At 41.0% G+C, this 14,176-nt stretch overlaps 1 protein-coding gene across 1 annotated transcript in view; it reads left to right on the forward strand.

Moving 5' to 3' along the window:
* The first annotated feature begins 2,423 nt into the window (after positions 1 to 2,423).
* gas7a (growth arrest-specific 7a) overlaps positions 2,424 to 14,176 on the forward strand; it is a 47,910-nt gene continuing 36,157 nt past the window's right edge. The window contains exon 1 of the mRNA XM_062533186.1: positions 2,424 to 2,652. Coding sequence (XP_062389170.1) covers positions 2,635 to 2,652 — 18 coding nt within the window. The 5' untranslated portion in view covers positions 2,424 to 2,634. The remainder of the gene's footprint in view (positions 2,653 to 14,176) is intronic.

A 14,176-nucleotide genomic window follows, 5' to 3' on the forward strand; every position in this document is an offset into this window, starting at 1 on the left:
TGTGTGCACTTTACACAGCCATCACTGTAGTTGCCGTCAGGCATAACAGGCATAATGGTCAGTGTGTGTTGAGGGCGCACATCACTTTTGACCAAACAGTCTTTTAAATTGGAGACACATTTGAGGAATGTGGTATGTTTTCAGCTGAAATGGGGTCATAAACCACCCTAACAAGCACACACATACAGTGTGCACGCGCACACATACACATACGCACGCACACACACACACACACACACACACAACCAAGTACTCTCCTCTCCTCATCAGCTGCAGCTCTGTCAGCTATGCTTCAGATGTAGGAAGACAGCTAGGTATGTGGTAATGGACCTGACAGTCTCCTCTCACTGGTGGTATGGGTGTGTGTGTGTGTACTGTATGTGTGTGTGTGTGTGTGTTTAGGAGGGAGGTGTAAAGAGGCAGACACTTGCCTGAGATGACAAGTCCCATCTGCCCCTGAGGGCAGACAGGGGGCAGTAATTAAACTGAGCGCTCGCATCTCTGCCACCTGCCCGCTCTCCTCATGCCCGCCCCCCCAACACACACACATGCAGTACACACACACGCACACACACACATACACCACACATAGACACTGGCATATCTACACACACACTTATACACATTCACACACACACACACACACACACACACGCACACACCCATACACACACGCACACACACACAGCCCACCCCGCCTCCCCCAGGCTGCTGCCACTGTGGTTCCTGTGGTGCGCGGGGACAGGAAGGCTTCACCTGAGGGAGAGAGGAGGCATCTAAGGCTGGCCAGCTCTCCCACTCTGCTTTCCTCATTTGGGATAAAAATAATCTGAACATTGCATTCTGTTCTCTGTCTGTCTGTCTGTGTGTGTGGGTGTATGTGTGTGTGTGTGAGAGAGAGAGAGAGAGGGATGGGGGGTGCATACATACACATCTGTTTCAGTGTGTGTGTGTGTGTGTCTTGTAAGATTTTCCATTTCTACGCACGGCCCTATATATTACTGAGCCTGTGCCTCATTAGTGATAACCTCAGTCCCTTGAGAGCTGCAGGCCACATAAGAAATAGCCCCAGCCACGCACACACACATACACACACACACACACACGCACACACACACCTCATCTTGACCCGGCTCAGTCCAGCGGTGTCACTGCTTCACAGACGAGCTGAACAAGCCTGTGACCTAATCGTAGCATATCCGTAACCACGGGAACCCCAGAGTATGTGCCTCGGCATCGCCACGCTTCACAATGACATTATGTAACCGTAGTAACCGTGTGCTCCCAGTTCTAGCATGTCCTGTGCCGATTCCATCCGCAGTGTTGAATGTGAAAGCCATACATACTGTATCTCCCCATCTGTCTGTTCTCTGGGTTCTCTTACTCCTCTTTCCTCTCTTTTACCATTCCTCTCTCTATCACCTCTCCCTATTTCTCTCTCTCTTCCTTTGCCTGCCTCTCCATCTCTCTCTCTCCATCTCTCCCTTCCCCTGCCTCTTTCTTTCTGTCTCTGTCTGTCCCTCTCTCTCTCTCTCTCCATCTCTCCCTCTCTCCCTTACCCTGCCTCTGTCTCGGTCTCTCTCTCTCTCTCTCTCTCTCTCTCTCCATCTCTCCCTCTCTCCTTTCCCCTGCCTCTCTCTCTCTCTCCCTTCCCCTGCCTCTCTCTCTCCCTCTCTCCCTTCCCCTGCCTCTCTCTCTCTCTCTCCCTCTCTCCCTCTCTCCTTTCCCCTGCCTCTCTCTCTCTCTCTCTCCCTCTCTCTCCCTCTCTCTCCCTCTCTCCCTCCAGTGAACGGATGCCAGGCCAGCAGGAGTCCAGCGTTGCCGTTGGAGCCGCCCGATTTGGCTCTCCAGAAAGCCAGCGCGGACAAACAGGTAAAATCAGGTCGCTCTCGCTCTCCCTCTCAGACAAAGCCGGTGTGCGGTTTCCATTGAAAGTATTCCACCACTGATTGTGTTCCAGCACCGACACCATTCATCTGCTGGCTCCCAGGTGTCCCATACACACCCAGCCGACGTGCCAGTCCCGTCATTTTGAGCTCAGTCCAGGAAGTAGCATTGCAAGGCGGAGGCACCAGTGAAGGCAGGCAGTCCAGTCCTCAGTCGACTTATTCCGTCGTAGCGTCCCGCTCGGGTTGTCCGGTGGTCCAGTGGTACCAACTTGAGCTTAGCTTCGTCAACAGGATCGGTGCCAGTGTCACGTGGCCACTAATGAGTCAGAAGAGGGTACAACGGCTGTGTTTGGCACAGTGGCAGCAGGGCTAGGAAGGTGGCGGAGAGAGACAGAAAGAGAGAGAGAGGGAGAGAGAGAGAGGGCCATATGGCCACACAGAAATTTGGATGGTGAGACGTTGGGCTCGGTCAGTTCCTGAAAAGGGGCCAGAGAAAACAAGGAGCGAGTGTGTGTGTGTATGTGTGAAGGAGTGTGTGTGTGTGTGGGCCAAGGGTAGAAGCGGGCTGAGTATATCGGCGCCGATGCGATCGGGGGAGAGAGTGGCGGCAGGAGTTCGGGAGGCGCGGAGGTGAGCGGCGTTGACCAGGAGCAAGGGGCAGCGGACACAAGGGGCGCAAGTAGAGGAGAGGAGAGGAGAGGGCAAGGAGGCAGCCATCGCTGCTGGAGGAGGAGGTGGAGGAGCCATGTTCTGGAGGAGGAAGGTGAGCAGGAGCGGGACTCAGGGGTGCAGTCTGAGGTTTTCCCACACTAGGAGGCACGGTGTGTGTGTGTGTGTGTGTGTGTGAGGGAGGAGAGAGGAGGCACCGGTTTCCCAGACGCCTAGCAGGTGTGGGAGAGTGTGTCATGTTTGTTATGTATGTGCTGGTGTCAGCTTGTTTTGATCAACGGAGTGTTTATGCTTATGCTTATGTCTGTATGTTTGTGTATGTGTGTGTCTGTATGTGCAGCTGTTTTGTTTCTAATGGCTTCATAGAGATGTGTGTGTTTGTGTATGTGTTCGTGCTTGTGTGCCTGTATGTGTGTGTTTGTTTATGTTTTTGTTTGCGTGCTATGTTTTCTTTCGCTGTGTGTGTATATGTTTTCTTTCGCTGTGTGTGTGTGTATGTGTGTGTGTGTGTGTGTGTGTGTGTGTGTGAGCATGCGTGTTTGAGTAAAGCAGCAAGTGGCGTGTGTGTGGGACATCCTGGAGCCATCACGTGTAGTATTCCTGCTCTCACACTTCCAACCTCAGCCCTGCAGCATCATTAACACAGCATGCAGCTCCACTCTCTGATAAGCACACACACACACACACACACCCACACACACACACACACACACACACGCACACACACACACACACATGCACACACATGCACACACATATTCATATATACACGCACACACTCTCTTACGCACACACAAACACACACTCACACTCACTCTTTCTCTCTCACACGCACACCCTCCCACACATACATACACATATACACACACTCACACACACACTAACACACAGACACACATACAGTACAACACACATGCACACACAGAAGCACTGGACTAGGAACTGTGAAACACACTACCATATGTGTACTCATAGAAAAAAAGTGTCACAGGCCGCAGATATGAATGTATACAGATGCATGAGTTCACAGGTACACACACACACACACACACACACACACACACACACACTCAGAGGGATGTCAGCAGAGCGATAGCAATAGAAAGATGAATGCTGAAATGTTCCCATATTTTGTGTGAGAATTAGGTTGACCACCAACCAGACTCTGAAAAGGAGGACGTGTCTATAAAGTGAGAACAAATTGGGTAAAACGAGGACACCCCCGATGTCTGCTTATAGACCTATTCCGGTTGTGTAACAGTAGCCGACTCGACTGGTACATAGCTGTACAGTATGTGCGTTGTGTAAACTTCCTTCCCGACGCCTTAAGGGTTATGCTAGTAAGAGACCTCAGCCAGGACTCGATTGTTAGCCCACTCAACTCCCAAATCCAAGGTGATGCTATTTACCCAAACACACGCTCACACACTCTCTCTCCCTCTCTCTCACTCTCTCTCTCTCACACACACACACACACGATAGCATGCTCGACTCCCGAATCCAAGGTGATGCTATTAGTGCGTTCGAGTCCTTGCTACTGCAGGGCTAAGCAGCGCTACCTACTGTAAGCCCTTATGTGCAAGCGCTTTTGTATGTGTATTTGTATAATGTTAAGCTTGAAAGACAATACAGTAGGTGCTTGTATGACGTTATCACATAGATGTCTCACAGAGAGTATTTAACAGTATTTTTTTAAATATAAAAATACAAGGCAGTAAATTATTTTGATACATATACAGAGTAATTTTCTTCAATCCAATAAAATACAAATTACAAAATAGTATTTTGTGTTTTAATTACAGTGCATGAAAATGCACTGTACTGTTCTTCCTCGGTCTTCTTCTTATTACAGTGCATGAAAATGCACTGTACTGTTCTTCCTAGGCTTCAACTTCTTATTATTACAGTGCATGAAAATGCACTGTACTGTTCTTCCTAGTCTTCAACTTCTTCATCTTCTTATTATTCTTCTTCTAACGCACGCAATTCAGCTTGAACCGTTTAACGTAGAAACTTCATTCAAACTGTGTTACGTAGATCTTACTTACGCGATGTGGGCTTTGTATATATCAACTTTGTAACTTTTATACTTTTTAAACTATTACTTAAAAACTATTACAATTTCCCCCATAGACTTAACATTGCTCATTATGACATCACGGCAGCAATTAGAATCTTACGCCAGGTGGCCGGCCACCTGGGCACCAACTGTCAGTTTCTCTGGCTTTAAGCATACAGTCTCTCAGAAGACTACATATCCTGTTAACTGTTTCCTCTGTCCACAACTGTTTCAAAATAAAAGTCCTCACTGCAATAATACACTATTAAATCATTTAACCATTGAAACTACTCAACTATTGAACTGTTCAACCATTCCAACTGTCTGTTATCATCCACTATGCCTCCAGTCAACTACATGAAACCTCCATGTACCTAGCAACCAACATAGCAACCATTAAAATTAAGTGTTTTTGACCATTTCCATAGCAACCAACATGATTATACTGCAGTAACTTCTTGTTTCCTGATAGTGGCCACCATGGATACCCTAGCAACAAATGTTTCAAAATAAAAGTCCTCACTAGCAAGTTAGCTAGTTAGCATGGTTAGCATTGTTAGCATAGTTAGCATTTTTAGCATAACTGTAAAAAATCATCAACTAAGTTAGCTAATCAACCTGGTTAGCATTGTTAGCAAATTTAACATAGTTAGCATTTTTAGCATTACTGCTAGAAATCATCGGTTAAGTTAGTTAATCAACCTGGTTAGCATTGTTAGTAAAGTTAGCATTGCTAGCATAATTAGCATTTCTAGCGTAACTGCTAGAAATCATTAGCTAAGTAAGAACTGGAATGTTTCATCTTTAAACTGTCTACCTTCACACTATCAACTCTCTGTAAACTATGCAACCACCATGTTTACCTTAGCTACACCTTAGTAACCATATCTACATTATCTATCTATTTTTTGCATTTTCATGCACTGGTAATTCCTTGGAATTGCATTTCTAGTTATTATAGTGCATGAAAATGCACTATATTGTTCTTCCTAGGTTTCTTATTATTATAATTCTTTTTCTTCTAACGCTCGCAATTCAGCTTGAACCGTTTAACGTAGAAACTTGATTCAAACTTTGCTACGTAGGTCTTACTAAGGAGACCTGTGCAATATATTTTTCAACTTTGGAACTTTTATACTTTTTAAACTGTAAATTAAAAACTATTACACATTTCCCCATAGACTTAACATTGCTCATTATGACATCACGGCAGCAATTAGAATGTTACGCCAGGTGGCCAGTCCAGGTGCAGCAGCTCTCTCTCTCTCTCAGGCTACATACACTGGCTCTCTTAAGACTAGCCAGTTAAATTGATTACACCTGTATCTGTATCCACTACTCTCAGAAGAGAGCTGTGTCTCTCCAGTCTACAAGAATATAAGGCACATTCCATCCAACTTTCTATCCATTCATCTTCTTCAGACCATTCACTCATCCACCCATTAAACTGTCTATCAACATCTATTAAACAATCTGCCTATCAACATCCATTAAACTCTCTGTCTATCAACATTAATTAGACTATCTACATTCAACTTTTAAATGATTTACTCTGTCTCAGGCTTTAAGCACACTCTCTCTTAAGACTAGCCAGTTAAATTGATTACACCTGTATCAACTACTCTCAGAGAGCTGTATCAGTGTCTCTCTTAACAAGAATATAAGGCACATTCCATCCAACCTTCTATCCCTTCATCTTCTTCAGACCATTCACTCATCCACCCATTAAACTGTCAATCAATATCTATTAAACAATCTGCCTATCAACATCCATTAAACATTCTGTCTATCAACATTAATTAGACTATCTACATACAACTTTCAAAGTATTTACTGTGGGTGCCTCTCAAGCAGCGTTTATATGTCCTCCCTCGCTCCTCGATCCTCAATGATCTACATAAAGAAAGATAGAAGAAGGGCTAGACTATCCCATTGTTGCCGCTCCATCATTCTTTATGTAGATCAGTGAGGATCGAGGAGCGAGAGAGGACGCGTAAACGCTATATGAGAGGCACCTTCTGTCTCAGGCTTTAAGCATACAATCTCATTTAGACTACAGATTCTGTTTCACTACTTCCTCTGTCCACAACTGTTTCAAAATAAAGGTCCTCACTGCAATAATACACTATTAAATCATTTAACCATTGTAACTACTCAACTATTTAACTGTTCAACCATTCCAACTGTCAGTTATCAACTATGCCTCCAGTCAACTACACGAAACCTCCATGTACCTAGCAATCAACATACCAACCATTCAAATTAAGCGTTTATGACCGTTTCCATAGCAACCAACATGATTATGCTGCAGTAACTTCTTGCTTCCTGATAGTGGCCACCATGGATACCCTAGCAACAAATGTTTCAAAATAAAAGTCCTCACTAGCAAGTTAGCTAGTTAGCATGGTTAGCATAGTTAACATTGTTAGCATAGTTAGCATTTTTAGCATAACTGCAAAAAACATCTAACTAAGTTAGCTAATCAACCTGGTTAGCATTGTTAGCCATTTTAGCATAGTTAGCATTTTTAACATTATTGCTAGAAATCATCAGTTAAGTTAGCTAATCAACCTGGTTAGCATTGTTAGTTTAAGTTAGCATTGTTACCATAGTTAGCATTGCTAGCATAGTTAGCATTTTTAGCATAACTGCTAGAAATCATTAGCTAAGTTAGCTAATCAACCTGGTTAACACTGTGAGCATAGTTAGCATAGTTAACATTTTTACCATTACTGCATGAAATCAGTAGCTAAGTTAACCAATCAACCTGGTTATCATTGTTACCATAGTTAACATTTTAACATGAATAGAAATCAGCAAATCAAAATGTTTCAGCTTTAAACTGTCTACCTTCACACTATCAACTCTCTGTAAACTATGCAACCACCATATTTACCCTAGCTACACCTTAGTAACCATATCTACATTATCTATCTATTTTTGCATTTCATGCACTGGTAATTCCTTGGAATTGCATTTCTAGTTATTATTAAACTTCTTCTTCTAACGCTCGCAATTCAGCTTCAACCGTTTAACGTAGAAACTTCATTCAAACTTTGTTGCGTAGGTCTTGCTTATGCCATATGTGCTTTGTATTTTTCAACTTTGTAACTTTTATACTTTTTAAACTATTAGTTAAAAACTATCACCATTTCCCCCATAGACTTAACATTGCTCATTATGACATCACGGCAGCAATTAGAATGTTACCCCAGCTGGTCAGCCACCTGGGCACCAACTGTCAGTTTCTCTCAGGCTCCTCTCTGAAGACTACATATTCTGTTCCCCTGTATCCTCTGCGCACAACAGTATCAAAATAAGTCCTCCTAATTCCATCCAACTTTATATCCATTCATCTTCTTCAAACCATTCACTCATCCACCCATTCTAAACAGTCTGCCTATCAACAACATCAATTAGACGCTCTACATTGAACTTTTAAACAATCTACTCTGTCTCAGGCTGGCTCTCTTAAGACTAGCCAGTTAAATTGATTACACCTGTATCTGTATCCACTACTCTCAGTAGAGAGCTGTGTCTCTCCATTCTACAAGAATATAAGGCACATTCCATCCAACATTCTATCCATTCATCTTCTTCAGACCATTCACTCATCCACCCATTAAACTGTCTATCAACATCTATTAAACAATCTGTCTATCAACATCCATTAAACTCTCTGTCTATCAACATTAATTAGACTATCTACATTCAACTTTTAAATTATTTACTGTCTCAGGCTTTAAGAGTACACGCTGGCTCTCTTAAGACTAGCCAGTTAAATTGATTACACCTGTGTCAACTACTCTCAGAGAGCTGTATCAGTGTCTCTCTTAACAAGAATATAAGGCACATTCCATCCAACCTTCTATCCATTCATCTTCTTCAGACCATTCACTCATCCACCCATTAAACTGTCAATCAATATCTATTAAACAATCTGCCTATCAACATCCATTAAACATTCTGTCTATCAACATTAATTAGACTATATACAACTTTTAAAGTATTTACTGTGGGTCCCTCTCAAGCAGTGTTTATATGTCCTCCCTCGCTCCTCGATCCTCAATGATCTACATAAAGAAAGATAGAAGAAGGGCTAGACTATCCCATTGTTGCCGCTCCATCATTCTTTATGTAGATCAGTGAGGAGCGAGAGAGGACGCGTAAACGCTATATATGAGAGGCACCTTCTGTCTCAGGCTTTAAGCATACAATCTCATTAAGACTACAGATCCTGTTTCACTACTTCCTCTGTCCACAACTGTTTCAAAATAAAGGTCCTCACTGCAATAATACACTATTAAATCATTTAACCACTGAAACTACTCAACTATTGAACTGTTCAACCATTCCAACTGTCAGTTATCATCCACTATGCCTCCAGTCAACTACATGAAACCTCCATGTACCTAGCAACCAACATAGCAACCATTAAAATTAAGTGTTTATGACCGTTTCCATAGCAACCAACATGATTATACTGCAGTAACTTCTTGTTTCCTGATAGTGGCCACCATGGATACCCTAGCAACAAATGTTTCAAAATAAAAGTCCTCACTAGCAAGTTAGCTAGTTAGCATGGTTAGCATAGTTAGCATTGTTAGCATTTTTAGCATAACTGCAAAAAATGATAAACTAAGTAAGCTAATCAACCTGGTTAGCATTGTTAGCAAATTTAGCATTGTTAGCATAGTTAGCATTTTTAGCATTACTGCTAGGAATCATCGGTTAAGTTAGCTAATCAACCTGGTTAGCATTTTTAGTAAAGTTAGCATTGCTAGCATAATAAGCATTTTTAGCGTAACTGCTAGAAATCATTAGCTAAGTTAGCTAATCAACATTTTAACATGAATAGAAATCATTAGTTAAGTTAGAACTGGAACGTTTCATCTTTAAACTGTCTACCTTCACACTATCAACTCTCTGTAAACTATGCAACCACCATGTCTACCCTAGCTACACCTTAGTAACCATATCTACATTATCTATCTATTTTTGCATTTTCATGCACTGGTAATTCCTTGGAATTGCATTTCTAGTTAAACTTCTTCTTCTAACGCTCGCAATTCAGCTTCAACCGTTTAACGTAGAAACTTCATTCAAACTTTGTTGCGTAGGTCTTGCTTATGCCATATGTGCTTTGTATTTTTCAACTTTGTAACTTTTATACTTTTTAAACTATTAGTTAAAAACTATCACCATTTCCCCCATAGACTTAACATTGCTCATTATGACATCACGGCAGCAATTAGAATGTTACCCCAGCTGGTCAGCCACCTGGGCACCAACTGTCAGTTTCTCTCAGGCTCCTCTCTGAAGACTACATATTCTGTTCCCCTGTATCCTCTGCGCACAACAGTATCAAAATAAGTCCTCCTAATTCCATCCAACTTTATATCCATTCATCTTCTTCAAACCATTCACTCATCCACCCATTCTAAACAGTCTGCCTATCAACAACATCAATTAGACGCTCTACATTGAACTTTTAAACAATCTACTCTGTCTCAGGCTGGCTCTCTTAAGACTAGCCAGTTAAATTGATTACACCTGTATCTGTATCCACTACTCTCAGTAGCGAGCTGTGTCTCTCCATTCTACAAGAATATAAGGCACATTCCATCCAACATTCTATCCATTCATCTTCTTCAGACCATTCACTCATCCACCCATTAAACTGTCTATCAACATCTATTAAACAATCTGTCTATCAACATCCATTAAACTCTCTGTCTATCAACATTAATTAGACTATCTACATTCAACTTTTAAATTATTTACTCTGTCTCAGGCTTTAAGAGTATTCTGGCTCTCTTAAGACTAGCCAGTTAAATTGATTACACCTGTGTCAACTACTCTCAGAGAGCTGTATCAGTGTCTCTCTTAACAAGAATATAAGGCACATTCCATCCAACCTTCTATCCATTCATCTTCTTCAGACCATTCACTCATCCACCCATTAAACTGTCAATCAATATCTATTAAACAATCTGCCTATCAACATCCATTAAACATTCTATCTATCAACATTAATTAGACTATCTACATACAACTTTTAAAGTATTTACTGTGGGTCCCTCTCAAGCAGCGTTTATATGTCCTCCCTCGCTCCTTGATCCTCGATCCTCAATGATCTACATAAAGAAAGATAGAAGAAGGGCTAGACTATCCCATTGTTGCCGCTCCATCATTCTTTATGTAGATCAGTGAGGAGCGAGAGAGGACGCGTAAACGCTATGAGAGGCACCTTCTGTCTCAGGCTTTAAGCATACAATCTCATTAAGACTACACATCCTGTTTCACTACTTCCTCTGTCCACAACTGTTTCAAAATAAAGGTCCTCACTGCAATAATACACTATTAAATCATTTAACCATTGAAACTACTCAACTATTGAACTGTTCAACCATTCCAACTGTCAGTTATCATCCACTATGCCTCCAGTCAACTACATGAAACCTCCATGTACCTAGCAACCAACATAGCAACCATTAAAATTAAGTGTTTATGACCGTTTCCATAGCAACCAACATGATTATACTGCAGTAACTTCTTGTTTCCTGATAGTGGCCACCATGGATACCCAAGCAACAAATGTTTCAAAATAAAAGTCCTCACTAGCAAGTTAGCTAGTTAGCATGGTTAGCATAGTTAGCATTGTTAGCATAGTTAGCATTTTTAGCATAACTGCAAAAAAATCATCAACTAAGTTAGCTAATCAACCTGGTTAGCATTGTTAGCAAATTTAGCATTGTTAGCATTTTTAGCATTACTGCCAGAAATCATCGGTTAAGTTAGCTAATCAACATTTTAACATGAATAGAAATCATTAGTTAAGTTAGAACTGGAACGTTTCATCTTTAAACTGTCTACCTTCACACTATCAACTCTCTGTAAACTATGCAACCACTATATTTACCCTAGCTACATCTTAGTAACCATATCTACATTATCTATCTATTTTTGCATTTTCATGCACTGGTAATTCCTTGGAATTGCATTTCTAGTTCTTCTTCTAACGCACGCAATTCAGCTTCAACCACTTAACGTAGAAACTCCATTCAAACTATGTCGCGTAGGTCTTACTTACGCGATGTGTGCTTTGTATTTTTCAACTTTGTAACTTTTATACTTTTTAAACTATTAGTTAAAAACTATTACAATTTCCCCCATAGACTTAACATTGCTCATTATGACATCACGGCAGCAATTAGAATCTTACGCCAGGTGGCCGGCCACCTGGGCACCAACTGTCAGTTTCTCTGGCTTTAAGCATACAGTCTCTCAGAAGACTACATATCCTGTTAACTGTTTCCTCTGTCCACAACTGTTTCAAAATAAAAGTCCTCACTGCAATAATACACTATTAAATAATTTAACCATTGAAACTACTCAACTATTGAACTGTTCAACCATTCCAACTGTCAGTTATCATCCACTATGCCTCCAGTCAACTACATGAAACCTCCATGTACCTAGCAACCAACATAGCAACCATTAAAATTAAGTGTTTATGACCGTTTCCATAGCAACCAACATGATTATACTGCAGTAACTTCTTGTTTCCTGATAGTGGCCACCATGGATACCCTAGCAACAAATGTTTCAAAATAAAAGTCCTCACTAGCAAGTTAGCTAGTTAGCATGGTTAGCATTGTTAGCATAGTTAGCATTTTTTAGCATAACTGCAAAAAATCATCAACTAAGTTATCTAATCAACCTGGTTAGCATTGTTAGCACATTTAGCATTGTTAGCATAGTTAGCATTTTTAGCATTACTGCTAGAAATCATCGGTTAAGTTAGCTAATCAACCTGGTTAGCATTGTTAGTAAAGTTAGCATTGCTAGCATAATTAGCATTTTTAACGTAACTGCTAGAAATCATTAGCTAGGTTAGCTAATCAACATTTTAACATGAATAGAAATCATTAGTTAAGTTAGAACTGGAATGTTTCATCTTTAAACTGTCTACCTTCACACTATCAACTCTCTGTAAACAATGCAACCACCATGTTTACCCTAGCTACACCTTGGTAACCATATCTACATTGTATATCTATTTTTGCATTTTCATGCACTGGTAATTCCTTGGAATTGCATTTCTAGTTATTATTCTTCTTCTAACGCACGCAATTCAGCTTCAACCGTTTAACGTAGAAACTTCATTCAAACGTTGTTGCGTAGGTCTTGATTATGCCATGCCTGCTTTGTATTTTTCAACTTTGTAACTTTTATACTTTTTAAACTATTAGTTAAAAACTATTACAATTTCCCCCATAGACTTAACATTGCTCATTATGACATCACGGCAGCAATTAGAATCTTAGGCCAGGTGGCCGGCCACCTGGGCACCAACTGTCAGTTTCTCTGGCTTTAAGCATACAGTCTCTCAGAAGACTACATATCCTGTTAACTGTTTACTCTGTCCACAACTGTTTCAAAATAAAAGTCCTCACTGCAATAATACACTATTAAATCATTTAACCATTGAAACTACTCAACTATTGAACTGTTCAACCATTCCAACTGTCAGTTATCATCCACTATGCCTCCAGTCAACTAGATGAAACCTCCATGTACCTAGCAACCAACATAGCAACCATTAAAATTAAGCGTTTATGACCGTTTCCATAGCAACCAACATGATTATACTGCAGTAACTTCTTGTTTCCTGATAGTGGCCACCATGGATACCCTAGCAACAAATGTTTCAAAATAAAAGTCCTCACTAGCAAGTTAGCTAGTTAGCATGGTTAGCATTGTTAGCATTTTTAGCATAACTGCAAAAAATCATCAACTAAGTTAGCTAATCAACCTGGTTAGCATTGTTAGCAAATTTAGCATTGTTAGCATAGTTAGCATTTTTAGCATTGCTGCTAGAAATCATTGGTTAAGTTAGCTAATCAACCTGGTTAGCATTGTTAGTAAAGTTAGCATTGCTAGCATAATTAGCATTTTTAGCGTAACTGTTAGAAATCATTAGCTAAGTTAGCTAATCAACATTTTAACATGAATAGAAATCATTAGTTAAAGCGTAAGTTTGGCGGAAAATGAAAATAAAGCTTTTTTCTGAATGAAAATACATCAACTAAGCCGTGGAGGAAGTAATTTTCGCTCATCACGCAGTACAGAGCTAGCACTGGCAGGACCTACAGCCCAAAATCACAAACAGTGGGTCAGCATTGGGCTTTCAGCCATGCGCTTTCAAAATCGCATTTTTAAACCACTAACATTGCTCAAAACAGCTGCAAACCTCGTCAGCAGCTTGCTCTAGGTGTCTACACATAAAACGAAGCACCAATCAGTCTGTAAACTTTGGAATAGTCTGTATACACGTGGAATCAATTCGAGACCGCAACACCGTCTGAATCACAGAAATGTCTCGCGAGATCTCACACGGAAGCACGGGAGCTATTCCTACGGGTAGTCAAAATCGCATTTTTAAACCACTAACATTGCTCAAAACAGCGCCAAACCTCGTCAGAAGCTTGCTCTAGGTGTCTACACATAAAACGAACCACCAACAACTTGGCTCACGAACCCGACGTTTATAAAA

The sequence above is a fragment of the Sardina pilchardus genome, chromosome 3 (genome assembly GCF_963854185.1).
Source record: "Sardina pilchardus chromosome 3, fSarPil1.1, whole genome shotgun sequence".
In the NCBI taxonomy this organism is placed as follows: Eukaryota; Metazoa; Chordata; class Actinopteri; order Clupeiformes; family Clupeidae; genus Sardina; species Sardina pilchardus.